The following is a 27,465-nucleotide window of genomic DNA, read 5'->3' as shown; positions in this document are numbered from 1 at the left end:
CAGCTGTCTCTTGTCCAGGAATCAGGAAGTAAACAGGTGAAAATACTATGTGCCTTCTTACCACAGTAACAAAATCTGACCTCTCCAACTAAGAAATTATGTGGCACAATTATCTGTAAGGGCATGTAGAAGCAGAGTGCTCACGCCTTTAAGGATACCTGGTCAAGGACCTTTTCCAGTGCAGAAGGGGTAAGGTAGAAGGGAAGCCATAAGCAAACAAGAACATACAGGAACACCACCCTGGCTGACATAGTAAGGGAGGCAGTGATGAGAACGAACCTTATCAGTACGACTGATAAGGGCATGTAAGAGTGTGAGAATGTTTTTTCCATTATCTGATCAGGGACTCTGACAGTTGGGAAACTAAAGGAAAAAGGGGGAAATCAGAAATAAAATATACAGAGATAAAGACCTAGCAAAACAAATATGGAGACAATGACAACAAACAAAACTTGTTAGTCATGCAAACTGACAGGCTAACAAGAAACTACAAATGCCACTTACCGGAAGATCAACCTGGACTTGGCAGTTGTTAAGGAACAAAGGTAATTTAAAATTAAGAGAAGCTGACAATGTATAAAACAGAGCTGATCAGTATGCTACTCAGACTGTACCTCATCATCACAGTCTGTCCCATATCATCATATCTTCTTATTAAATCTCTCCTTAACTATTGCTCTGTGTAATCTCACCTTCTATCCTATGTGTATGTGTCCTACAAGTACTATGTGCCAGCTACTGGTATCTGTGTGTGCAAGTGACTTCAGCTACAGGTGTCAAGACTAGGAGACACCCCTGGCCTCTGGTAACAATTACAAGGGTACAACAGCAAGGGTCCAATCATTAGTAGCTTGAGGGGCCACAGCTTGTGGATGTGAAAGGGCGCAACCAACCCATAGTTTCAGCTACTGGGGAGACCCGTAAAAGTGGACTGACTGCTAGCTACTGGAGTGAGACTGAGAGCGCAGGCATCCCTAGCCTGTGGTGCCAGCTGTGATTGGCTGTGATTGGGCATGTTGGCACCAGTTAAAGGAGTGAGGAAGGGTTTGAGCAAGGGTTTTAGTTCTCAAGAACTAAGCCTAGAAAAATGAAAAGGTGCTCTGAAAACCCCCAAGGATACCACCCCTGTGACCACACTATTTGGAATGTAATATGTGTTTTTGGAACAACATCCGATCCCTGCTGTATAGCTTGCTGACATAAGCTTTTCTACTATACAAGTAACAGAAATTATGTAAGTGAATTTATGAGCACTGTGAGCAGATTATGTCTTTGTTAAACAATGGCAAAAGAAATGCAATCAAGCCAAAAAAAAAAAAAATTAGCTGCACAAAGATCAAGCCTCCGAATTGCCACACTAATACAGAGTTATGTCACTTCAGAGAAGCAAGAGAAGTATGGGAGAAATACAGGCCTGTTACAAAGTATTCTACCTCAGTCCCCATGTATATTTCCTCTCTTGTAACAGCAGATTAAAAGCTTTACTTCAGTAACAGCAAGTATACCAGCACTGAGTGCTTCTTAAACAGTGATCAGACAAGAAAATGCAATCTACATGCAAATATGTGCATGCACATACATACTACAACAATATGGCAAAAATACAGGGCAAGAACTCAGAAAGGTATATGACAGCGATGACATCTCAGCACTGAATATAATACACTGAACAGTTATCAACCACAAGAGCTTTAGGGCATCATTTCTGTCAAAAACAAACTTGAAATTGTAGTGCAGAAGTTTTGTAACCAAGCAAGGATATAACTGAAGCTTACCTTCAAGCTAAACATAGCAGCTTTGTTGATCATTAGGTCCTGTACATCTTGTAATGTGTACTACAAAAGACACATACATATACACAAGAGAAGTCATCCAGGTTTGGCTTTAAGTCCTACAAACAATCTTTATAAAAGGTTTATTTAACCACAGAGATACAGTATTACAAGCATATTACTACCACACAAATAACTACTTGCAATATATTTTTAAGAACACAGAACATAAATCTTGTCTTTGAACAAAAACTTACTAATGTATTCACTAAGCAATTTCATACTTGTAATACACCCTTACATTGGAAAAAGGCATTAGTGAAGTTTGTTTACACATCTTTAAAAGCAGATGGGCAATCTATCTTAAACATTTAGCAGCTTCATAAACATATGCTAGCTTTTCTTTCACCTCTGTCCTTTCACACTTCAGGTTTTTATGTTGCTGTCTTTGCAAAAGAAAAGAAGTATCAAGAAGACATAAATATTCAGTTCAGCTTCATTAAACTTAACAGAATTCTATTAAGTACTCAGGATAGATTTGGTTGGCATCAAAGATAACAAATATCTTTGGGTTCCAAGTATTATCCACACAGCTGTCATACAAGTTCACAAAACTTCCGTCTCTTGAAGGAGGCCTCATGTATTTTGAATCACCATTGATATAGTCGCCAGTTAATACACGAGCAAGAAACATGACTTTATCTGGTCTGTGCAGATGAGGTTGCGGATTCACACCGTGAATTTGAAAAGTATCACCATGCTTCATATCCTCTTTGCAGAAGCGACTGGAATATGATGCATCTCTTGCAAAGTAGGTCCCTTTCAAATAAAAAGCAAATTCTTATTATATTCTTATTAAGGTAGGTTAACTTCTAGTGTACAGACAGGTACCAGGATGATGAACATTGTCTGTTCTTCTACGTTTATTAGCAACCCAAAGATTTTTTACTTCATCATTAAGATCCAGAGGCTGCTCCAAAAGTAATACCTCATATTTTATTAAGTTAGCCAACAGTGTCAGAGGTATAACTGTATGTTGATGGATTGACATCATAGGTTGAAACTTCTCACTAATATTCCACTAAATTCTGTTGTCATGTGACAGAGGAGTATTCTGACAAAATGGTGACTGACAAGGAAATGCATATGAATCAAGGGTGTGTCACTGAACTCCTCCACATAGAAAAAACATTGCATCCACTGATGTTTGTTGATGCTTGCAATATTTATGGAGACCAAACAGTGGATGTTAACACAGCAAAGCAGTGAATTGTGCGTTTCAGTAGGTGACAGCAAAGTTTAAGACAGGCCAAGTTACAAATGGCCTTGAACAGCTGTCATACCATGAAATGAAAGGCATTTCAGATCAGTTCATCTGTGCTAATCATTGTTTTATGACCAGGAAACTGTACAAAGCTGAATATCAGCTTCAGTGCATTGGAAATGATGGTGGCAACACTGCAAAGTTTGTGCCTGGGTCCCACAAAATTTCACACCAAAACAGAATTAACACCACATACAAACTTGTCAGGACCTGTGGAACGAGGCTGAAGGTGACAGCTTCCTGGATCACATAATTACTGGTAAAGAAATATTATTCCACCACTCTGAGTTGAAGTCAAAACAGCAGTATATGGAATGATGATGTGAATTTCCCATTGAAGAAAAAGTACAGCGCACTGACCTCAGCAGGCAAAGTGATGTGGACTTTCTTTTGGAATACGGACAGGGGGAGCCTTCTGGATTTCCCAGAATCCAGATGAACTATCAACTCTGACTGCTACACTGCAATACTGACTAAACTGAAGACTCAAACTTCCAGAGTTAGGCCAGAGAAGAAGACAAACTTTCTCTTGCAACATGGAAACACCAGACCCTGTACTAGTTTGAAGACCTTGTAGCACACTGCCAATCTTGACTGGACTGTCCTACCACATCCACCATAAAGTCAAAATTTAGCACCTTCTTCCATCTATTTGGGCCAATAAAAGATGGACTGCACCGGCAGCATTTTTGCTATTAATGACACTGTCACAGCAGCTGTGAAACAGTGAGTCACCTCTGCTGGTGTCAACTTTTATGTGTGCAATAGGCAGGCTCTTGTTCAAGACTGGTGTTGAAAAATAGTGTTTTGTAGCAGAGAATGTGCTCTATCAAACTGTGTTATTGTGCTCTTTGGATCTGTTGTAGTTTCCATGGAAATAAACAGGAAACAGTACTTTTAGAGCAACACACATAAAATGAGCAAGTATTATGTGTAAATAGTTTAGCAGGGAGACTTTCCTTGTGAACTGTTTTGCAGTTCATCCTTCATTGACCCCACTCCCAAGTCCTACAAGCCAGTTATGCCAATTACACTATGTACTGTACTTTGACTTTAACTACACTTGATGTAATAACAGAGCTATATTAAATGCCTCCTCGAAAAACACGAGAGTACATCATGAAGAACATTCTCTAAGGAACACTAAATATTGAACTGTTCAGATTGCCATATTGCTATATGTGAAAAAATAATTACCTTTTCCATATACAGCAGCATGGATCCCATTTATTCTCCAGTCAAAGTTATGAATACATATTGCTTCTACAAATTCATTACTGGTGCCGTGAAATAACATCTGCTCATTAATAGTTGTGACACCTCTTTTCTTCTTCAGCTGAGCTTTTTTCCTGCAGAGAACATACAATACAGTATTATAAGCATTTGTACAAAACAATTAAATTCCTACTCTGAAAACACTGCAGAGAGGTGACAAACTTAAAACGCTTCAAAAATTTCACTTTTGCAAGTGTCTGATTTCATATTTTAAAAGAGATTAGAATTCTTAAGGTGTCGACGTCTTATAGTGTCTTAATGTTTAAAATCATGTCTGGAAGCTCTAAACTATTTTCAAAAGTAATCTAAGGTTAGGAAAAAAAGGTCTTCTAAAAAAATTTCATCAATTCTATTCATGTGATAGCTTCAGTATAGTCATTTTTTCCACATAGACTCTGAGAAAAAAAAATCTATTATTTGGCTGTTGTTTTTGTTCTCTTCAACTGCATAAACTGCATCTTAGTGGATTATCGTTATCCCAGTAAAATAACAAAATAAAACCATTAAAAATAAAAGTATCTAAATGTTCAGGCAAAATTACCAACACAGCCATGATTTTCTGAATTTATGGTTCATGTACTTTCTAGAATAAACAAGTCTTGTGTTACACCATTAAAGAACATTAAAGAAGAGAAAAAAATCAGCTTTTGAACAACAGACGACCCTGTATTACAGACTTATGAGCAAAAAGCCATGGAACATGTACAAAGCTAAGATGTATCATAGCTTTTTTCTTCTCTATGTACCTGAATTTTCTATTAAAAAAAATCCACAGCAGCTGCAGAAAAAAAGCAGGTTAAGAAATTAAGCAATCTGATTCTAACTGTAGCGCAGACATGAACTGGGGAGGCATTCTCAGGGCATAAAGTTTAGATACACCAATCTCCTATCAACCAAGTCCAGAGAAAGAGGGAGGCAGCAAAGATTCATCACCATATTAAAGGTATTACATTGCAATTATTTTATTTATGATTTATTAATAAATACATTTCAAATACATTTAGGGAGGAATAATCACATGCACTGGTAGAGGTTGGGGGACAACCTGCTGGAGAGGAGCTCTGAGGAGAGGGATCTGGGTGTCCTGGTGGATGGCTATGCACCAGCAGAGTGCCCTGGTGACCAGGAAGGCCAATGGGATCCTGGAGTGCATTAAAAAAAGCATGGGCAGTTAAGTCAAGGGAGATGATCCTCCCCTGCTTTGCAGTGGGATTGGACTACATATCTCCAGAGGTCCTTTCCAACCCCTAGAATTCTGTGATTCAAAGGAAATGACATCTTGCAGTACTTATTTTTAACCTTTTGTATTTTTATTAAGTGTGAAGTAACTAACTAAAAAGTATCTTAACAACTTTTTTTAATGATGATTATTATTTTAAAACAGTTTTCCAAATCTAAATAACATCAGTATAAACTCAAAGACATCTGGGAGTTTTCACTAACGATCTCAATTTTGACATAAATGTCAGAGGCACAGAGGTCCTCATCACTCAAGTTCCACTCTGTAAACATTTTGACAAAACAGAGTCAAGATTCCCTTTATCTTAAGAAAGCCACTCGTGTGATGCAATACTTCTGAACTAAGGGCAACCATCAATGAATATCTGAATGTTTTTCAGTCAGTCTCCCTCTATTGTTGGCTGGTGATCTCGAACAAAGTAAAAAGGAAGCTTCAACCTCTTTTGAAACAGAACTCACAGAATCACAGAATCGTAGGGATTGGAAAGGACCTCTAGAGATCATCGAGTCCAACCCCCCTGCCAAAGCAGGTTCCCTACACCAGGTCGCACAGGTAGGCGTCCAGGCGGGTCTTGAATACCTCCAGAGAAGGAGACTCCACAACCCTCCTGTGCAGCCTGTGCCAGTGCTCCGTCACCCTCACCATAAAGAAGTTATTGTGCACATTTGTGCGGAACTTCCTATGCTATAGGAATTATTATAATTGTAGGAATTTTTTCCAATAAAAATGTGTATCATTAGTTGTGCCAAAACGTTTTCTAACTGTCCTTCGCATCTCCAAGCAGCTAATTTCATGATTTAAAATCCAGTAACTATTAAAACAGACAAAGTGGTAATGGGATTAGGGGTGAGGCAAGGGGCTCAGCTGAGGTCCATCTACACCAATGCACGCAGCATGGGCAACAAAGAAAAAGAGTTGGAAGCCATTGTACAGCAGGCTAACTATGACCTAGCTGCCATAATGGAAACATGGTGGGACTGCTCCCATGACTGGAGTGCTGCAATGGATGGCTACAAACTCTTCAGGAATGACAGGCAAGGAAGGAGGGGTGGTGGCGTGGCTCTATATTAGAGAATGCTTTCATGTTACTGAGCTTGTGACTGGGGACGATAAGGTTGAATCCCTATGGGTAAAACTCAGGAGAAGGGATGACAAGGCAGACATCCTGATAGGCGTCTGTTATAGACCGTCAAACCAGGATGAAGAGGTGTTCTACAAGCAGTTGGCAGGAGCAGCGCAGTTGCCTGCCCTTGTCCTCATGGGAGACTTCAGCTTCCCCAACACATGCTGGAAGTACAACACAGCACAGAAGAAGCAGTTTAAGAGGTTTCTGGAATACATAGAGGATAACTTCCTGATGCAGATGGTGAGAGGACCCATGAGAGGAGCTACCCCGCTAGACCTGCTGTTCATAAGCAGAGGTCTGGTGGGAAACGTGGAGGCTGTGGGCTGTCTTAGAAAGAGTGACCACAAAATGGTAGAGTTCTTGATTGTTGGTGGAGCCTGAAGGGGGAACAGCAAAACTGTTACCTTGGAGTTCTGGAGGGTGGACTTTGAATTGTTCAGAAGACTAGTAGGGGGAGTCCCCTGGGATTCAGTCTTAGAGACTAAAGGGGTCTAAGATGGCTGGTCACTCTTCAAGAAGGAAGCCTTAAAGGTGCAGGAGCAAGCGGTCCCCCTGAGCTGCAAAATGAGCCAGCGGGGAAGAAGTCTGACATGGATGAATAGGGAGTGATTCTTGAGGCTCCAGGAGAAAAATGAGAAAGGCAAAAGCCCAGCTTGAACTCAACCTGGGCCGCTGGGGTAAAAAGTAACAAGAAACTCTTCTATAAATAGTAAGAGGAGGAAAAACAAGAATCTCCACTCTTTGCTGGATGAGGCTGGGAATGTGACCACTGAGGACAAGGAAGAAGTGGAGGTTCTGAATGCCTTCTTCGTAACTGTCTTTAAAAGTCAGACCAGTTATACTCAGGGTACCCCACCCTCTGATCTGGTAGTCTCACCTGGGGAACAGACTAAACCTCCCATGACTCAGGAGGAAAGAGACCTACTACTCCAACTGGACTGCCACAAGTCCATGGGGATGGATGAGATTCACCCAAGAGTGCTGAGGGAACTGGCGGAGGTGATAGCCAAGCTACTTTCCATCGTCTATCAGAGCTCCTTGTTAACTGGTGAGGTCCCAGAAGACTGGAGGCTTGCCAACATGACTCCCATTTACAAAAAAGATTGTAAGGAGGATCTGGAGAACTACAGGCCTATTAGCCTGACTTTGGTGCCAGGGAAGGTTATGGAGCAGATTGTCTTGAGGGAGATCAGGTGGCACGTGTGCAGGACAACCAGGGGATCAGGCCCAGCCAGCATGGGTTCACAAAGGGCAGGTCCTGTTTGACCAATCTGATCTCCTTCTATGACCTAGTGACACATCTGGTGGATGAGGGAAAGGCTGTTGAGGTATTCTACCTAGACTTCAGCAAAGCCTTTGACATAGTCTCCCATGGTATTCTCCTGCAGAAGCTGGCATCCCATGGCTTGGACAGGTATGCTCTTGGCTGGGTAAGGAGCTGGGTGGAAGGCCAGGCCCAGAGAGTGATGGTGAATGGAGTTAAATCCAGCTGTCAACTGGTCACAAGTGGTGTTCCTCAGAGGTCAGTGCTGGGGCCTGTGCTCTTCAATGTCTTTATTGATGACCCAGATGAAGGATTTGAGCGCACCCTCAGTAAGTTTGCAGATGACACCAAATTGGCTGGAAGCGTTGATCTGCCTGGGGGTAGTGAGGCCCTACAGAGGGATCTGGACAGGCTGGAGTGTTGGGCTGAAGCCAATGGGATGAGGTTCAACATGAACAAATGCCGAGTCTGGCACTTTAGCCACAACAACCCCAGGCGACATTACAGGCTTAGGGCAGAATGGCTGGAAGACTGCATAGAGGAAACAGACCTGGGGTTGTTTGATGCTCAGCTGAACATGGGCCGACAGTGTGTACCCAGGCGGACAAGAAGGTCAATAGCATCCTGGCTTGCAACAGAAACAGTGCTGCCAGCAGGAACAAAGAAGTAATTGTCCACTTGTACTCAGCACTGGTGAGGCTGCACCTTGAGTACTGTGTTCAGTTTTGGGCCTCTCACTGCAGGAAAGACACTGAGGCTCTGGAATGTGTTCAAAGAAGGACAACAAGGTTGGTGAGGGGTCTGGAGCACAGGCCTTATGGGGAGAAGCTGAAGGAGCTGGGAATGTTCAGCCTGGAGTAGAGGAGGCTCAGGGGAGATCTTGCTGTTCTCTAATAACTTCCTGAAGGGGGGCTGTGGTGAGCTGGGGATCAGCCTCGTCTCTCATGTAATTAGTGATAGGACTAGAGGGAATGGCTTTAAACTGTGCCAAGAGAGATTTAGGCTGGACATTAGGAAATACTACTTCTCTGAAAGGGTGGTCAGGCACTGGAATGGGCTGCCTAGGTAGGTGGTAGAGTCACCGACCCTGGGGGTGTTCAAGGAACGTTTGGATGTTGTGTTGAGGGACATGGTTTAGCAGGAGCTACTGGTGATGGGTGAATGGTTGGACTGGATGATCTTTAGGTCTTTTCCAACCTTGGTGATTCTATTCTAAATATGTTTTGATGATATTGCAAATAACCATTCAAGCAACGCTCATATTTAGACACAGACCTTAACAATTGAAACATAACACTTTCTCAAAAACACAAATGTAGCAAACCTTTCTCACAGTAGAATGTACAGAGTATACCATAAAAACTGGTTCTACAGAAATGTCACAGCAAAATTTTTTGTTGATTTGAAGCAGAACTCAATTCCACCTCTTAAAGAGTTTAGCCATTCTAAAAATTATCTTAATTGTTTTCACCAGCAGTGATAAACTAATCCAGTAAAACAAAACTAAGCTGATCCACCACCCAGTAAGCTCTCATACAGCCAGTTCACTCAATAAAGGAGAATCCTAAGGCAAAACTTTACAATACTTAGTGACATGCTGTTTGTATACATGCCAGCACACAGGCTGTTTCTATACAAGGGCAACAATCTCACTGACCAAACATCCTTTTCTACTTGCTCTGCTCCTCTGCAATTCCAAACAGGGATGCATGCACCTACATATTAAGATTCATCCTCTGTTGTTCTTGCAATCCCTCATGGTACACCAGAACTTTCAGTGAATTTGAAATGCTGTAATACCCGCTTTTCTGTAACGCAGTACTGGGCAATAATTTCTTCACACTAGTGTGTGTAAGCCTATGCAGTCCAAAGAGCAGAACAGTAACACACAAAAACCTTTACTTACACCTGCCTAGGTAGGTGGTAGAGTCACCGACCCTGGGGGTGTTCAAGGAACGTTTGGATGTTGTGTTGAGGGACATGGTTTAGCAGGAGCTACTGGTGATGGGTGAATGGTTGGACTGGATGATCTGGATGACCCTCAATAGGGGCACAAGAAAAGCACTTAAATCTCAATTGCATACACACATTCTAGTAACCTTTATTATGTTACCTGTATTTTTGCCACAAAGAAAAAACATTTTAAAACACAATTTTCTCCATAGAAAAAGGATGCTTTTTAGAACTTTAATTAGTTCTATAGCAATTCACCTGATGTGTAAAAACTCTTAATGTAATACTCCTCGTGTATGAAATTCAAATTCTCATTTTCAGTTTTCTACTTAAAAAACATTTTAGCCTAGCACACATAAATTCTAAGTTCATAATCCATGCATTCCGCTCACTGATTGATTAGCTGGGTAAACTAGTATCTTCTTCAAATTAAATCTGTTCCTTATATAAGCAAAGAAGTTCTTTCCTCACCTCCCCATCCCTGCCCCCATTATCTGCACTGGAGACACAGAGGACATTTGAAGTCTGCTTGCTATCTCTTCTCAAAAAATTATGAATTGAGATGGTATACATATATCTACAGAAATTTATTTATAGAAAGGTGGCTGTTAAATCACAAGGCCAAGCAATTAAGCCTTAATAATTAAAACCTGATACACGGAAACTCACTACTTCTAGTTCTTCCAGGTCAACACAACATGAAAAGAAAATTAGTTAGAAATTGCTTTTGTAGCAAATGAAAACAACCACTTAACACAAAACTACTTAAGTGTTTAACTAGAAACTTGAAGAAATGACATGAATATATGCTAAATGGACACTTAAATCTGTTCTGTATTTCATAAAGTTGAGAAATCAGACAAATTACAAGTGTTCTAGAGATCATTAAGAATTCAACACACAAAAGCCAGTACAGAAAAAAACCTTTTTTTCTCCTTACTTTATCATGAAGAAGTATGGGTCTCTACCACATGAATATTCTGAACACTGATCTCACTTGAACACAGTAAACTCAGACTTGGAGGCGTTACAAAAAAACTGGTACCATCCTTGTCAACACAGCCAAAAGATATTGACAGGTTAATAAGTCTACTTGCTGCTATGTATACATATCCTTTACCACTTGTCCAATTAGTTACTGCTTAAATACTTCCTATACTTAAAATCAGTCATGAAACTAAAAAAGCTCAGCATGTCATTACTCTTTAGAAGTTGACATTTCTACATAGATAGAAACATCTTTGCCTTTTCACAGTGAAAGAAAGGTTTAGTTCATATAAAACTATTTATAGAAATGCTAAAGTAAAAAATAAATTTTCCAATGTTTTCCAAAAAATTGAAGTTACTGTAAGAAAAGGTATAATGTGCCAAATGCAGCACAATTTTATTATTTTTTTTTAATCTTGGAATGGTTAATAATATGGCTACAAAGTCAGAAATCAATCCTCTATGCTCAATGTTATGATTAATTTCAGTCCCATTCTAGAAGCAGCAGTAAATGGCTCTACCACTCTTAATTCTTTTTTTTTAAACAACTGTAAACTTCAGGCTTGTGACAGTAAGACTACATACCAATTCATATGCAACTTCTTGCATTACAATACTTCAAAGAGATAAATTTCAACATATTGCAATGCATCACTTTCATCTGTGTTAGATATAGATATATAATGCAGTTACACAAGCATTACAGTTCTGCACCTGTAGAAGTTAGTCTTCAAATACTGTTTTCAAGACTGTCAGAAATTGAGAAATAAACAAATAAAGAAAAATGATAAAAGACATTTTAATTACACAATAATACAAGTAATTAAACATCTTCTTACTGCATGCCTTGCTCTGTTAACAATCCTAGGACTGTTGGTTTTAAAAATAATCTCACCTGCAAAAAAACTCCCACAAGTCTAGATTTTGTATTCTCTTTATTCTTTTTATTCGGTGACTATCCATTGTTTTTCCAAAGAGACTAGAAACTTCATTGTATTCATTTGTTTTCTTTTGCAAAGGAATAAGCTGGAAAAAAAGAAGTTAGTATGATTACAACATAATGTACTATTTCATTACGTGTTTTCCAGCTGGCACACCAATTCTTACCTGATATGGCTCCTCAGGATTTACATTCTCCCAATGTGAAGGCATAGGGATGGATTCATTTTCGCAGATGAAACTTCAAATAAAAAAAAAGGTAAGAGCACATCACAAGAAGTACAAGAGGCATTTTCCTACTTCAGTTGAACTTGTTTGGAAAAAGCAACAGAGTATGGGGAAAAAAAAAGTTAACACAAAACTACTTAGTATTTAATTCTAAAAAAAAGTCTGTTGTCAGCAGGTAAGGTCAAAGGTGAAGGATTTATTTTGTATTAAAATTATGGCTTAGTTTATTACAAACAAACAGTGGTAATAATGCTATTACATCATCTATCCAAGAAAAAATACAAAGTTAAATTAAAAAGAATAGTCAGAGAAATCTGCAGCATCAGGAGAGTAACACTAATCTAGAAAAGTGACAGTGCAGATATAGCCTGAACATTCAATGTGTCAGGAATTATAACTAGTCTAAGTCTGAAAATTGGGCCTTCACTTGAAGACCTAGTCGTTATGTTAGATATACACAACTGAAAACTAATAGTAGATTTAACAAAAAAGAAAGTATTTTAAGCATGTACATGGAAACTTTAGGCCTGAAAACAGACACTAAATGAAGCGATCTGAAATTAAAAAATGGTGTCAGCATGTGAAAAGAGAGTATGTTGACTGAAGTATTGAAAGTATTGAAGGCAATTGTTCAATAAACATAAAAAAAGTTGAATTGCAAGATTATTGCATGTACACATCAGCAAACACAGAAAAACAGCTGACACTTCAAAAAAAACCCCAAAAAACAGCCCATCCCAAATGTCAGTGTTAAATGATTTCTACTACATTATTTATTACAAATGTCAAACTTCTTTTTGAAAATATAACCAGACAATCATTCAGAATTGAAAATTTTTTTAAGAACTACTTGGAAAAAGTAACCCACAATGTTATAAATTTTCAAATATCAACATTATCAACTTTATCTGTAGTGCTCTCACTGTGTATACTGGTTTACCATTTATTGACTAGCAGATTACATCATAAGAGCGTTCCATCATCACAGTGTTCCTTCTAACTAATTTAAGAAGTCATTGTTACACTGGAACAAACTACTCCATTTCTTTCTGCTGCTGTTTCTCCAATTCATCATCAACCATTCTTATTTAACAGGTTATTTATTGCAAGGGACTTCAACAGCTGAAGTCAGATACAAATTTAAGCAACTTGCCAAAGGATATCAGTATTCAGTATGCCTTCCTTCTTTCATTACATTATTATTTTCTCAATAAATAAATAAATAAAACATTTTGTTACTCTCCCTCTAAAATTTCTCCCATCTTTACTTTACTAACTTTCTCAAATTTTCAAATTATTTTACGAAAAAAGTGAAATAAACAATCCATATAAAACATTTTTGTTTCATTTTACTTTGTAAAACTCAGAATTAAAATCAAAATCAGGAGGCTTCATTTTATTTCCTTACCTGAAAGCACTGATAGAAAAGGGAGCTCGCTTTATTGGACGTTGCTTAAGGGTAGTTAGGTTGGTTTGCTTCATCTCTGAGCATAAAACAAAAGTTGAAACAAACGTTTCTGGTGTTCATCTATAGTGTGTGAAACATCTAAGAGGGTTTTTCTTTTTTCTTTTTAAACAACATTACTAAATCAAAAGTTGCTTGAAAGGAATTCTTATTTCAACAATTAAGAAATCAACATCTTAGATTTTAAAAAAATCAAATTACTGGCTTCAGACAAAAATTGCAAACACTACACAAACCAAATGAATTGGTGTATCTGACATCTCTGTTATTTAAATTTACCCTATGAATATACATACCTGAAAAGTCTAGTGTGTAGTTAAATTTTGCAGTAGTAAAAGAAACAGAACCATATGGGTTTGTTCTGAAGCTCCTTTCAATATCTTCACTGCTAACTGAGCAATGACTATTTGAATCAGTCTTCAAAATAAATGAAAAAGTACATTTAGACATTTTCAGCAATAGGTAGTTTGACATAAAGAAGTCATAAGTAATATAACTTCGTTTGTAGTTACCTGAAACATATGCCATTTACCACACTCAGCTAAATAAAACCAGCCCCACTGAGTATCAGAGGTATCCATCTCTTCAACTGAACTTTCCATCTTTGGAAAGAGTTCTTCAGATGTTCTTTGAAACATTTCCTGAAATATTTACACACGTATAAAGAAAAAGTTTTCTGTGATACTCTTTGCAAAAGTACATTATTTGAGAAATTCATTACAGAATAAAAAATAATAAAAGAATGAATCTGCAACTAAATAAAAAAAAAACCAACCACGGTACTTCCTCTTTTACACAGGAAATTTCTCTATTTCCTATCTATTCAGTATTATCCCTTACATTAGTTAAACATTTTTAAAGCTAACTCTTTCTCCTATGTCCACAAGCATGCCCAGACAGGAAAGAGCTTATATGCTTTATCATATCAAAGAAAGGTGCTACATTTTATACTGATAATCCTATGAACAATCCTTTATTATAAACGCAACGGGGTCAAAGTTACAACTTAGGAATAAGATGTTGGGGATACAGGATAGCTTGATGAAAAAATTTACTTAGATACTCACCACCCAAAAAGAGATCATACCAGATGTTAGATGTTAGAAAAAAAAAAAAAAAGAAACTATAGAGTCCAAGGTGCACTGCTCCTCAACACTGCATCAACTTAAAAATGATACAACAAAATTACTGGCACTCAGTTCTGGTACAACATATCACACGAAAGGAACAAAAAAAAAGAGTGCCTTTCACACACACTACTACTACCACCATAGTTAGGGTTCTTCAGGACAAGGAGAACTTAAAAAGTCAGGGGAAAAGTTACAACACAGGTCTATAAAATTATGGCAAAACTGAATGGGAATTAACTGAAGACATTTTCTTCCTACATGAGCAGATACCCATCAAAGTTTGCATGTGTTAAGTTCATGACAAGCTAAAGAGAAATTTCTTCATAAAAGAAATGGCAAACTATGATATTCCATTCCACAGTATGCTATGGATATTACTAGTTTATGTGAGTTAAAAAAGTGGCTAGGTAAGTTCATGCCTACCAACAGCTATACTTTTAGAATAATCCTAGCCAGTTCCCTTCCTCATTCAACAATAAAAATCTGGAAAACTCTGAAAGTACTTGACGCTAATAACATATGTAGATTAATATACCAGTGCCACCCTTGAAACCTCCCACCAAACATCAAAATACAAAGCACAGAAGGAATTTTCAGAGGAAAAAGTATGACCTCCTCACAGAAAGTACTAGCAATTCATCCAGACAAACTGGTTAACCACGACTGGCACTCTTCCCAACATTTCCTCAACTAAACTCTTTCTTTCAACAAGTAGAACAATGCACTCCAGTATAAATAAGTTAAATAAAGTACAGATAATATCCTGAATGCTTTAGTTGTTTCCTGAACACTTCAACACAGAAAAAAATATACAGTGATCTAAAGAACGCATACACTAGTATCTAGAAGTAGGCACCACCTGGTCAGTGCTGCTGGGGCAGGAGCTGAGGGTAGAGAACTGCCAGCACCACTCTGCTTTATTTTTCGCTCTGTGGTTGTTGCAGCAACAATCATGGAAACAGCTAAAGTCTGCATCTCTAATGAGGAATAATTCTTTATCATCGTAAACTCCAAAGGACTACAAAAAACATAAATGGAAACCAGGGGAATCAGAGAGTGACTTCCTCACAACATAACTACAATGCAGAATTTGTGGGCAAAACTGCTTTAGTACAAAAGGAAGCATGCAAATCTACCTATATGGACAGCTACCTCAAGTTTCAGCAAAACTACACTAAAGGTACATCAGCTACATGGCAAAAATACCTTGTAAGAGTAAGAAAACCATTGTCTTTTCCATTCTCCACAGCAATACAAAGCCATAGAGCCTACATTCACTTGGTACTGAAGCACAACTGGCCAATATCTTTTGATGACCAAGTTCCACCTTCAATATGATTCTTCTGCTTACATGAGTATTTGACCCTGTTCTCTTCTACAGGCTGATGTACTATAGACTACACACACTTTAACAGCTAAGAGGAAAGCAATTCAGGCTTTATGGGTAAACTTTGGTTTCCTCATATTTCTACCACAACTGTCAGATAATGACTATATGCCAATGTTACTTCAGGGCCTTGAAACTGATTGTTCAAATCAGTACCAGCTTTCAAACAAGTTATGAACAGAAATTTCATCTGTGCCCCATCAACACACTTTTATGCATCTGGAAGGTACACAGCTTCCAGAGTAAACTATCAATGACAGAGGTATTCCCACAGCTTTAGAAATGCTACATTCACACTAGAGGCACTACCTTTAGCCAGGAAGTACAGGGTTAGCAAGTAGATTCCAGATACTTCTGAGTAAGGGTGACTCAAATCCATAAACACAACAAAAGAGCTGCTCTCAAAAGTGATGCAAATCCAAAATGCTTGAAGAAAATTACTCAGCTTACCAATGAACTTAAAGGTCACATACATACCATTTATAAGGTACATGTAACTTTTTGTCCAAAAACTATGAACACAGGCACAATGAGCGGACTTTCTGGATGAGACGACATTAACTATCAAAGATGTAGCAATGAGAATTTTATTAGCAATGCTATTGCTAACATAAGTTGATTCCCATTAACATCACTTTTAAAAAATGGCCCCATTTGTACCATAAATGTCTTAAAGTCAACACTACTACTTTTGACAAAAAAAATTCTCCTCCTGAAGAACACCTGTGTGTTGAGCTACAACTAACATGGCTTTGTTGTTACTGCTAACCTCAATTACCTATTAGTTCTTTTAAGCTTCAAGAAACACGTTTCAAAGAGCACCTAGGTGTGCTGGCTTCTTGTGTCCATTTAGAGAATTATACTTCATTGCTGTCAAGGTGTTTTGCCTACAAACGTTATCTAATGTCCTGACTTGAGCACCAGAAGCACCATGGCCTGTGACCTCTTAGGAAAGTACATGATCAGGCGACTTTTGATTCAACAAGAGTGCAGGGCTGCGAAGTGGGGTTGAGAAGGAAGAACTGCATTAGCAGAAGTACAGGGCACAACACGTGATATCCTCCGGAGCTGCATCACCACTTCCCGTTTCATAGTACAGAGGGGCACTCTTGTAAGGAGGAAAGCACTAATCCGTTCACCACTACCTCCCCATCTATCTCCTGTGCTCCCCCCAAAAGTGAAGAAGATGGCGGCCTACACCACCATCCCCTCCGCCTCTATACTGTTGCAACGCAGTCGCTTCCCACGCCTGCGGCGGGTACGGTGGTCTGAAGCGGGGCAGGCCAGAAAACGGCAGCGAGCGCGTAGCGAGGAGATGGGTGAGGAGCATATAGAAAGGCGCGGTTATTTCCCTCATCCCCCTCCCGCGCGCACTCACCGCATCTGCCGCCCACCCCGAGTTCGCTCCCCACATGTTGGCCGGAGGGTGAGGAGGAGTGTACGTGTTAGAGGAGGGGGCGGGGGAGAAGGAAAGAGGCTAATCGTAGCACTGCAGGTGACGTCACTGATTACACTCCGGGCGCTTCCGTTACCGATGGCAGAAGAAAAGGGAGGGGGCTACAGTTTTTACAGACAACGCTATATCGTTTCGTCACGTAGAGAGGCGAGGCCTGGTATGCAAACTTGTAGCGGTGTAGGCGGGGTTGACCTATGAGGTAAGGGAGCTGTTGTCTTGTATCAGGGAGAGAGAGAGCAACGAGTGGCGCTGTGTGGTGCTGTGGCGCGGTGGGCTGGTCTCCCTGGAGTTGTGTGTCATTTGTTTGTCAGTTGTAGGGTCTTTGGCAATCTTTTAAGTACCATCTGATGCATTCTTTTAATTTTTGGTTGTAATGTGAATAGGAAGGGGCTTCCTCTCTGCAAAGGGTTTTTCACAGCCCATAATTTTCCTGCAAGCTGCAGCCTCTGGAAACAGGGCTGGAAGCTTCTGCATAGGTCATTGTGTCATCCAGAATTTGGGAAGAAAACTCCAGTGTAGTGCTAGAAAGTGGCACTGCTTTATTCTCACGATAGAATATGTACTGGGTGACTTGACAAGAAAACACACACTCTCAGAGTTTACGTTCTACATTTCAACAGTTAATATATGCATATGCAGTACATATGCATACATATTCATTCTTTTTCAAGGACTTATAAATACTTGCTAATATCCCTTTGAGCATGCTCAGTGGTATATAGGGTAGTCAACTGCCCACCTACTTCTTCCCCTTTGTTCACCATCAGCTTCATCACTGAAGCCTTAGACTAAATTTCATCTACTTTTCCCCAATATGGAAAATTTCCATTGCTTATTAGGCCATAGTGAGCCACTTTTTTAAAAACAGTGTATGTGGAACCTGAGGAAAATGTCCTTGCACGTTTTGAAGCAAAAGAAGTATTCCACTATGACTCCAGTACTTCTTGTGAGGCAAAGTCATTGAGACAGAACATAAAAGCATTCTATTATGTCCCCAGTGCAAAATTATTGAGGAGGGACAAGACTGTTCATCCACTAAAGCTGAAATGGAAAGTTATAGAACTATCACTTATGGATTCCTTTTGCTAAACTAATATATTGGTACTTAAACTAATGTACTAATCCCTATTGCTAAAGACACCAACCTATATCAATTGCCATAGATTTGTGTAAAGCCTGTAAAGTATGTCCTGTTGTGAAGGATTTTCACTGAGCAACTGCTGTGGTTTAATTTCATTAGTCAGCCAAGAACTGCACAGCTTCTTGCTCAATTCTCTGCAGTGTGATGTGGAAGAGAAAGAGAAGGGAAGATGCACAAGGATTTGTAGGTTGTGATAGAATGCCTAAAATGTATGACAGACTGTTTGACAGGTAAAAAGCTGTGTTCACAAACCTAGCAAGATGAGGAATCAATTTACTACTTTTCATTGGCAGGCATATGGTCAGTCATTTCCAGTACAGCATGCTTATCAGTTTCGTGGGAGGACAATGTAATCTTCTTACATCCCCCTGCTGCCCCATTCCTCCTCCTTTCATCTAGATTTAACTGCTGAATATGGTATTTTACAGTATGTAATATTTCCTTTGTCAGTTTGGATCACCTATACTGGCTGTTAATCCTTCTAGCTTCTTGTGCACCCCCAGCCTTCATGCTGGAAGGACAGTGTGACAAACAGAAAAGGCCTTGGTGCTGTGTAAACACTGTTATGAGACAGCTGAAACATTCATATGTTATCACCAGTCTTCTAATAAAAAATCTAAAACATAGCACCATACAAGCTTTGATAAAGAATATTAACTCTATCTCAGTCAAAACTAGTACAACAGAAACCCAAAGATAACAAAGGTGGATTTAAAATTGTGAAATTGTAGAATCATTAAGGCTGGAAAAGATCTCTGAAATCATCTAGTCCAACTGTTCACCTACCGGCAATGTTTCTCACTAATCCATGTCCCTCGCTACCACATCTGCATGCTTCTTAGACACCTCCATGGTCTGTGACTCCACCACCTCCATGGGCAGACCATGCCAGTGCCTGACCACTCATTCTGAGAATAATTTTTTCCTAATGATGACTTTCTCATATTCTAAGGGAGTGTCAGGCAGGACAAGTGTCCAGATTCTGGCTGACCTCGCCTCTGAGGTAGAAAATGTTATTTTTTCTGAGTTAGAAGATTGAACAGCATCTGGTGAATTACTGAGGGTATTTAACTTACCATAAACATGAGGCTTCAAGAATTAAGCAGTTTTCCAGAAGTAGGGACATCTTTTCATACTGACGTGATTGAAAAACACTTGACTGTGGAGATACAGCCTATCTGTGCTGTCTTGCTTTATGAACAGGATAGAAATAAGAGGATTTTCACTTTACCTGTTGCAAAATACATTTCTTTTTCCCTCTTTTGTTTTTCCTATTTTTTTTTTGTTTGTTTGTTTGAAAAGGTGCTGTCAATGCTTTATGTATAAGATAGAAATATTTTCTAGGTATAAAGGTCTAGACCCTTTCTAGGCTAACAGAGCCATGTACCATTAAATGTAGCATATGATAATGACAGCAAGGTCTGAGCAAAACAGTTGAAACATGGTGAGTCAAAATCATAGAATGAGATAATGTCAACACCAGTGCAGTTTCTCAGGTTTGATGCAAATGATTGAATGGGGCTGCTCCCTGAGCATTGTTTTAATGTCTAAACTTTGCTCCCCACACTGCTGTACCCAAAAGTATAGCTTTTCTGTGCTTGTGTACATAACATGTTTGCACTGAACTTTGGCAACCTAATATTTCAATAGGAAGGTTAATTCTACACATAGAAGAGAGACTTTCTAACAGCTTAGTGCACTTCTTTCCTACCATTCATTGCAGTATCCTAGGAAAAAGATGCAGGGATTACTAACAACCTTGTTCACTGCCTGGTGAGAGCATTTCTGACTAAATCCTTGAGAATAGCATTTATGTAGGGAATGGCTTCTTTGTTTAGGCTCTCTTATCTCAGCTCCCAGTTTTGTCCCAAGACTTTTCTGAAGAAAAACATTTTGTGTTTATTTACATTGTGCAGCAGAAGCAACTGTGGACAGTTTCTTCTCTGCTTGGGGAATGAAGTGAGCAAGATTGAAGTGATCAGAGAAAATCCTACTTTGCAAACTGTGGGATTGGGTTGTCTGGGAACTCTGAAGAGCAGAGCCACCCATAAGAAGAAGCAAAATTAATTCCCACATCTCTGTGTTATGTATCCTCATGGTGTCTCCTTCTTCCAGCATTAAAGTGGCATAGAAAGGCATACTAGGGAAGGCTGAGATTGAGTTAATTTTCCTGGCAGCTGCCTCTATGATGCCGTGTTTTGGTTTTGTAAGAAAGTTTAGGCAACACACCATTGTTTTGGCTGTTGCTGAGCAGTATTTGCACAGGTTTCAAGGCTTTCTTTTTCCCACTCACTCCCTACAGTAAGTATGTTGGGGGTACACAAGAAGTTGGGAGGGAATGAAAGAAGGATGACTGACCCAAACTTATCGAACTGATGTTACATGGCATATAAAGTCACCTGAGGGGAGGGTGGTTTGAGGGGCTGGAAGTTTGGTGAGAAGTGGTGAGTGATGCCTTTGCATTGCTTCTTTGTTGCTTTCTTTTCCCCTTTCTTTTGCTTATTACACTATCTCAACTCATGAATTTTCTCACTTTTATTCTTCCTATTCTCTCCCCATCACACTGGGGCTGGAGGTAAGTGAGCAAGTGTGTCTGTATGGTGCTTAGCTGCTAGTTTGGATCAACCCACCACAAAGAAAGGAAAACCTCTGGAGTCCCTCTGCTGTCAGAGCTTTCACACAGCTACAGCATGTTCTGTAGACCCAGCCAGATGCGGAGAACTCATGTCTTCTGAAACTGCATGTGAGTATCATTTCTCATTCTTCCATGCCAATCTACCCATTGCCCTATTTTTCACTGTTTTTTCTATCTTGCCCATCCCTGACATGATTTGTCTGATACTCCATCAACACTTCTCTGCCTGGATTGTGTGTGCAGCTTTCACAAGTGGGTTGCTGGAATTTCAGGGCCTTTTACCAAAATACCCTTACTAGTTCATGATGGTTGTTTCATCCCTCTTAAGTGAATTATTACACAGAAATATCAGAATGGGAGAATCCATAACTGTCAAGTAATTTTTCTTAGGCAATGATTTCTTACTTCCCCAGTGTGTTGGTACAAGTTGCATATGGTTAAGAAAGCGAAGTAACAGCCCACAGTTTGGAATGTGCTGAAGCACATGTAACAGATGGAAGTGGCAAGGCAGAAGAAGCTATGAAGATAGACCATGTTTTTAGATAATTGCTTAATGACTTAGCCACGTGACTTAATGTTAAGCAAGGTACACCGCCTTGCATCTGCAAGGGGAAAAATCTTTCTTGCCCTCATACTTTTTCCACACAAGGCAACTACTTGCTTTTCCTGTCCTCTTCCGGATCTTGCCTTTTTTATTCACCTTTCTAGTTCGTGAATTTCCTATCTCTATCACTTTCTCTTAATATTTTCACACTTCATTCTTTCTTTTCTGTCTTCTCCCACCCATAGACTTCCTCTTACTTTCCTCCTTACCTTGTACCACTTTTTTATGTTTCTTCTGTCCTTTCTCTCACCAACCTCTCATCTTTCCTATTTCCTTTATCTCTTTCTCTGCCTGTATACACTTTTAGTTTATTACAATAATTCAGTTGTTCTAGAGGAATTGAACAGGATGTGGAAACTTTTACAAAGATCTTTACCCTTGGTTTACAGATTTTCTTCCCGCCCCCCCCACCCCATCCCAATCCTGCAACTGGTCTTTTCTGAAACAGCAAAGTGAACACAGCTTATCTCTTCCTCAAATGAAGCTCCACTTTTGAGCCCTTCTTTACTGCATACATGTAGGGCCATAAGGTAGAAGCAACAATGTGGTGAATCCTTCCTGGGCTGAACGCAACTTCAGGCTGAATCAGAAGCAAGCATCAGTGTCTCAAACCACATATTCCTCAGAGCTGCACATCTTGTCAGGGAATCTGGCATATAAGGACTTATCTTTCTGTGCTGACTATGCAACTGGTTCAAGGTATACTCAATTTGAAAAATATATCACAGATGTTCTGCTTATTCAGAATCCCTGGTATTTGCAGCCTTTTATTATTTATTGTATTTATATATAATTTTTATTTATTTTCTTATTTACTGCAGCTCAAATTATTGTACTATCACGTGTAGGTTGTGAAGCGCTCACAGGCCCTGCAAAAAGACAGCTCTCCAAGGGGTGAGCCCATGTCTTAACGTGAAAAACAAGAGGAAGAACATAGCAAATCTCTCTGGGGGTTTCATGTTAGAGGTATCTGCTACTTCCAGATCCAAAGGATCTCTCTGAAAGCTTTTATCAAGGAACATCTGAACAGACTGAACATATATTCATCCATGGGACCTGCTGTAATGCAACCACAAATACTGAGGGAGCTAGATGATGCAGTTGCGACACTACTCTCAGTTTTCTTTTGAATACCATAATGATCACGGGTTCCTAAGGACTGGAAAAGAGCAAATCTCAAGAAAGAGGATCTGAGGAACAGCAGATTAGTCTGCCTGATATTGATTCTGGGAAAGGTGATGGGAAAAAATCCTTCTGGAAATTATTTTCAATAATATGAAGGTAATTGACAATTGTTCATATTGATTTCCAAAGAGATATCAAGTCTGACCAACATTCTGCAGTGAAACAATTTGCTTCCTAATGAGGGAAACTGCCTGAACTGCTGAGCTCAAGGGGTTGCTATCAGAAATCTGAAATAGTTCAGTCTCAAGAAAAAGTTTGTAGAGTCAAAATCTATCAGATTGTATAAATACCTGATGGTAGAGGAAGAGCAAGGAATACAGAACCAAATCCTTGGTGGCTTCTAGGGAAATGACGAACAGCAGTGGACACATGAAAATACAGGAAATTCCAATTAAACATAAGAAAAACTTAATGCTACCCTTACTTTGTGTATGATCAGTTGCAGGAACAGGTTGTCTAGGGAGACTGCAGTTTTCATTTTTGGAGCTATTCAAAATATACCAAAAACTGGAAAATGCTTCTGCTTTGAGAAATGAAGTTGGGCCGGATTATTTCCAGAGATCTCTTACAACCTCAATCATTCTCTGAAAAGTGCTCAGTGCATCCTTTGAAACTCTCCCCAAATTCTTTCCTTCCTTTTACTGTTTCTGTCCTTTACATGAGTATTAAGAAGCTGGTGTTCCAGAGTTGGAATGATCGCATCCTCCAGCTCAGCTTCATCTTTGGTATTTTTACATAATAAAAACAGCAGTGTCTCCCCCTTTTCCTGGCTTCTCTTGGTGTAGCTGATCCAAATCCTGGCTTTAGTGCCTAGGCTTGTGCTTTCCTCATTTGCATTCAAAGGACTACAGGCTACCATTGTGATTCCTCTCCCCAGGGTCCCTCTGACACAAATCATTGCAGGTAAAGCACATCTTTTTTCTTCTTTATGTACCTCTTCACTGCCCCCCTACTTAGCCATATTTGGAGGTAGATATTGGTGCCAAGATTGTTTACTGTCATTAACAACCTGGACAGAAGGATGGAGTGCCCCACAGCAAGTTCATGGACAATGCCAAATGGGTGGTGCAGTTGGTCCATACACTAGAGGGAAGGGCTACCATGTAGAGAGCTTTCAACAGACTGAAGAAAAGGGTTAACAGGAATTTTCTGAGTTTCAAGAGCAAATGTATGAAATCCTGTCGCTGGGGTAGAATAACCTCATCCTACAGTACAGACTGGGGGCCAATCTGAAAGAAAGCATCTTTGCAGAAGAGGACATCAGAAGTCGTTTTAGAGTTGAATGTGACTCAACAGTAAATCTTAGTGATGAACAAGCTGGTATTAGCAAAAGGGTAGACAGTGAGTCAAGGGAGATAGTTATTATCCTCTATCCTAGTTCATCTGGAACTGTAGTACCTGTTCACAGCTTTGAGCTTCCCAGCAGATGAAGAAACTAACATACTGGTGAGGGTCTAGTGGCATGCCTTTAAGATAATTAGAGAACTGCTGAAGGCTGAGTCTTTTCCTAATGGAGTGGTAAGTGCAAACTCTGGGGAAAGCAAAAAATGGAGCACTGACTTCTGGCATTGAGAGGAAGGGTTCATGTAAAGGCTTAAAACTGCAGAGTTCACTATTCTCAAAATGCATAGTGAAGTATAACTATTTCTGGGCTTCATCCCTGAAAACAGTTGTTCAGAAAAGTATATGCAGCCAAAAACCAATGACTTGAATAAATGACATGAGTAAGACATGATTATGAAATAAGGGATATTTTTCTCTGGTAAAATAGGTCTTATAAAAATCTAGTGAAGAGATGTAATCAAATTTTTCTTTGAGTTGAATGTCAGATTGCAGCTCAATACATCTATTTGAAAGTTCGCAGTTAATGTATTTATGTCAACTGAAAATGGAGTCACATACAAAAATAAAGATTTTTTCCCAGAAATCTTGAAACTTGATCTCAAATTCCCTTCTCAAAACAGAATGCAAGACTTTATATTTTTCTGTTTCTGGACTATTTATGTATGACCAACACAACAAAATGCATGAAATTATTTGACATAACTTGAGCTTGCCATAATTTATTCTGAACCCTGTTACAGTTTGAAACATAGTACAGTAAGTTGATTTTCATCTTGAAGATCCATGTTTCATTCATTCAAGTGATCAGTTAAATCCACCAAAAATGCTAAATCTGTGAGCCATTTACTCCCCCCATTTCCACATAGAGGCCCAGGGAAGCAAGCTTCATTGATGTGAGAAATATGAGGATTGGTCTTCACTGGCAGCCAGGATTCTCATATTTCTCACTTCATCCCTGAAGCTCACATTCCTAGGCCTCTAGGTGGGAACTGGGGAAGTAAATGGCCTGCTGTAAGTGTAGAAGAAGTCCAAGGCCACCTCATGAGACTGAATGTATACAAGTCCATTGGGCCAGTTGGCATGCAAACCAGGTTCCTAAAGGAGCTGGCTGATGTGGTTTCTGAGCCACTCTTTGTCATATTTGAAAAGTCATGGCTGTTACGCAAAGTCCCCAGGGACATGAAAAAAGGAAATATCATTCCCATTTACAAGAAAGGGAGGAAGGAGGACCCAGGGTACCACAGACCAGTGAGCCTCACCTCTATGCCTGAGAAGATGATGGAACAGAACCTCCTTAGAAGACATGTTAAGGTACATCAGGGATGAACAGGTGATCCAAGGCAGACAGCATGGCTTTACCAAAGGAACGTCATGCCTGACCAATCTGGTGGCTTTGTGTGATGAAGTGATGACATTGTTGGACAAAGGGAAGGCGACTGATGTCATCAACTTGGGCTTGTGGAAGGCCTTTGACATAGTCTCCTACAACATCCTTATCTGTAAACTGGAGACATACGGATTTGAGGGTGTCAACAGTTTATGGGCTGGTTCATCCTGGTTCCATGATGATTGGGGTGGGGGACCCACTGATCCATGCCCCGGGAAAGGGGAATGGGGAAAGGGAAAAGGGAGACGGGCCTAGAAACAAAACAGCGGCAATGGTCTGAGGAGGAAAGCTAATTTACTAAATAAGATATCGGAAAGCAAAATAACACAATATAATACAATATAATTGGAATTAAAGCTAATAAATAAAATGAGCAAGAGAGAGTGTTCAATAAACCGAAGGCCTTACACTAGATACTGAAGGTGAGATGGCTAGTGAGCACCTACTGCTGGGTCATTCCCAAAGGAAAAAGAGTGTCTTGTGACACACAGTTTTCATCTTTCCCTCTGAGCAGAAAAACATAAAAATACAAAGCAACATAAAGTCCTCTGGGGAATGTAGTTGTTTTTCTCTTCTGATACAGGTATACCCATAACTATCGATGATCTATGGATCTGGAGCATTAACTCTTTAATGCTTAATGCACTACATGATGTTATGGTGTGTAATACCAATACCAAAAATCATAAAACCATGACAGAAGGGTGGACTATTTGGTTTCTAAGGAATTGGTTGGAAGACCATAGACAGAGCATTGTGTTGAATGGCATTATGTCCTGGTGATGAGTGGTGTTCTCCAAGGTCTTGTGATCAGTGCACTTCAACATCTTCATCATTGACATCAATTATGAACTTGAGTGCACCCCCAGCAAGTTTGCTGATGACACCAAGCAGAGTGGTGCAGTTGATGTGTTGGGTTGCCATCCAAAGGGACCTCAACAAATTCAAAAAGTGGGACCATATGAATCCAATGAGGTTCAACATAGCAAAGTACAAGGTTTTGCACTTGGGCCAGAGTAATCCCAGATACATACACAGGCTGGGAGAAGATCTTCAGAAAAGCCCTGTAGAGAAGGACATGGGGGTCCTGGTGGATAAGAAGCTGAACATGAGCCAGAAGCATGGTCTTGAAGCTCAGAAGGCCAATGATATCTTGGGCTCCATCAGAAGAGAGTTGGCCAGCAGGGACAGGGATGGGACTGTCCCTCTCTACTCTGCCCTCGTGAGGCCCCATCTGGAGTACTACATCCAGGTCTGGGTACACCAATACAGGAAAGACATGGAGCTGTTGGAGAGGGTCCAGAGGCAGGGTGTGAAGTTGATCAGAGGGCTGGAGCAACTCCCCTACAAAGACAGGCTGAGAGAGCTGAGCTTGTTCAGTCTGGAGAAAGGAAGGCTGCAAGGAGACCTCCAGCCTTCTAGTATTTAAAATAGGATTATAAAAAGGAGGGAAATTGACTTTTTACTCAGGTAGATAGTGACAGAACAAGGAGGATTGGTTTTAAGCTCAAGTAGGGAAGGTTTAGATTGGATGTCAGGGGTAAGTTCTTTACAGAGAGAGCAGTGAGGTGCTGGAACAGACTGCCCAAAGAGGTTGCGTATGCTCCATTCCTGGAGGTGTTC

At 39.8% G+C, this 27,465-nt stretch overlaps 1 protein-coding gene across 3 annotated transcripts; it reads right to left on the bottom strand.

Annotated features, from left to right (window-relative positions):
• Positions 1-1,900: 1,900 nt before the first annotated feature.
• On the bottom strand, positions 1,901-17,601 carry PARP11 (poly(ADP-ribose) polymerase family member 11). Of its 3 annotated transcripts, XM_065742364.1 has the most exons (8): positions 17,469-17,601; positions 14,086-14,214; positions 13,870-13,990; positions 13,517-13,592; positions 12,049-12,121; positions 11,837-11,967; positions 4,294-4,445; positions 1,901-2,591 (listed from the first exon to the last, which is right to left on the bottom strand). In XM_065742364.1, the coding sequence occupies exons 1-8, from the start codon at positions 17,502-17,504 to the stop codon at positions 2,278-2,280; spliced, it is 1,032 nt and encodes a 343-aa protein (XP_065598436.1). In that variant the 5' UTR covers positions 17,505-17,601; the 3' UTR covers positions 1,901-2,277. The 3 variants fall into 3 exon arrangements, with proteins under 3 accessions (XP_065598436.1, XP_065598437.1, XP_065598438.1); XM_065742365.1 differs by lacking the exon at positions 14,086-14,214 and having other exon boundaries at positions 17,469-17,600; XM_065742366.1 differs by lacking the exons at positions 13,870-13,990; positions 17,469-17,601 and having other exon boundaries at positions 14,086-14,191.
• Between the last annotated feature and the right edge of the window lie 9,864 nt (positions 17,602-27,465).

Source organism: Cyrtonyx montezumae, unplaced genomic scaffold, assembly GCF_038088225.1.
Source record: "Cyrtonyx montezumae isolate F1298 unplaced genomic scaffold, pur_monq_1.0 scaffold_3, whole genome shotgun sequence".
Lineage (NCBI taxonomy): Eukaryota > Metazoa > Chordata > Aves > Galliformes > Odontophoridae > Cyrtonyx > Cyrtonyx montezumae.
This window is presented reverse-complemented; position numbering and strand designations above follow the sequence as displayed.

Coding starts and splice junctions, on each gene's coding strand:
- PARP11 (XM_065742364.1), bottom strand. CDS start 17,504: ATGTGGGGAGCGAACTCGGGGTGGGCGGCAGATGCG. Junction 14,215..17,468: donor CGGGGTGGGCGGCAGATGCG/GTGAGTGCGCGC, acceptor TAAATATTTCAG/GAAATGTTTCAAAGAACATC. Junction 13,991..14,085: donor GTAAATGGCATATGTTTCAG/GTAACTACAAAC, acceptor TTTATTTTGAAG/ACTGATTCAAATAGTCATTG.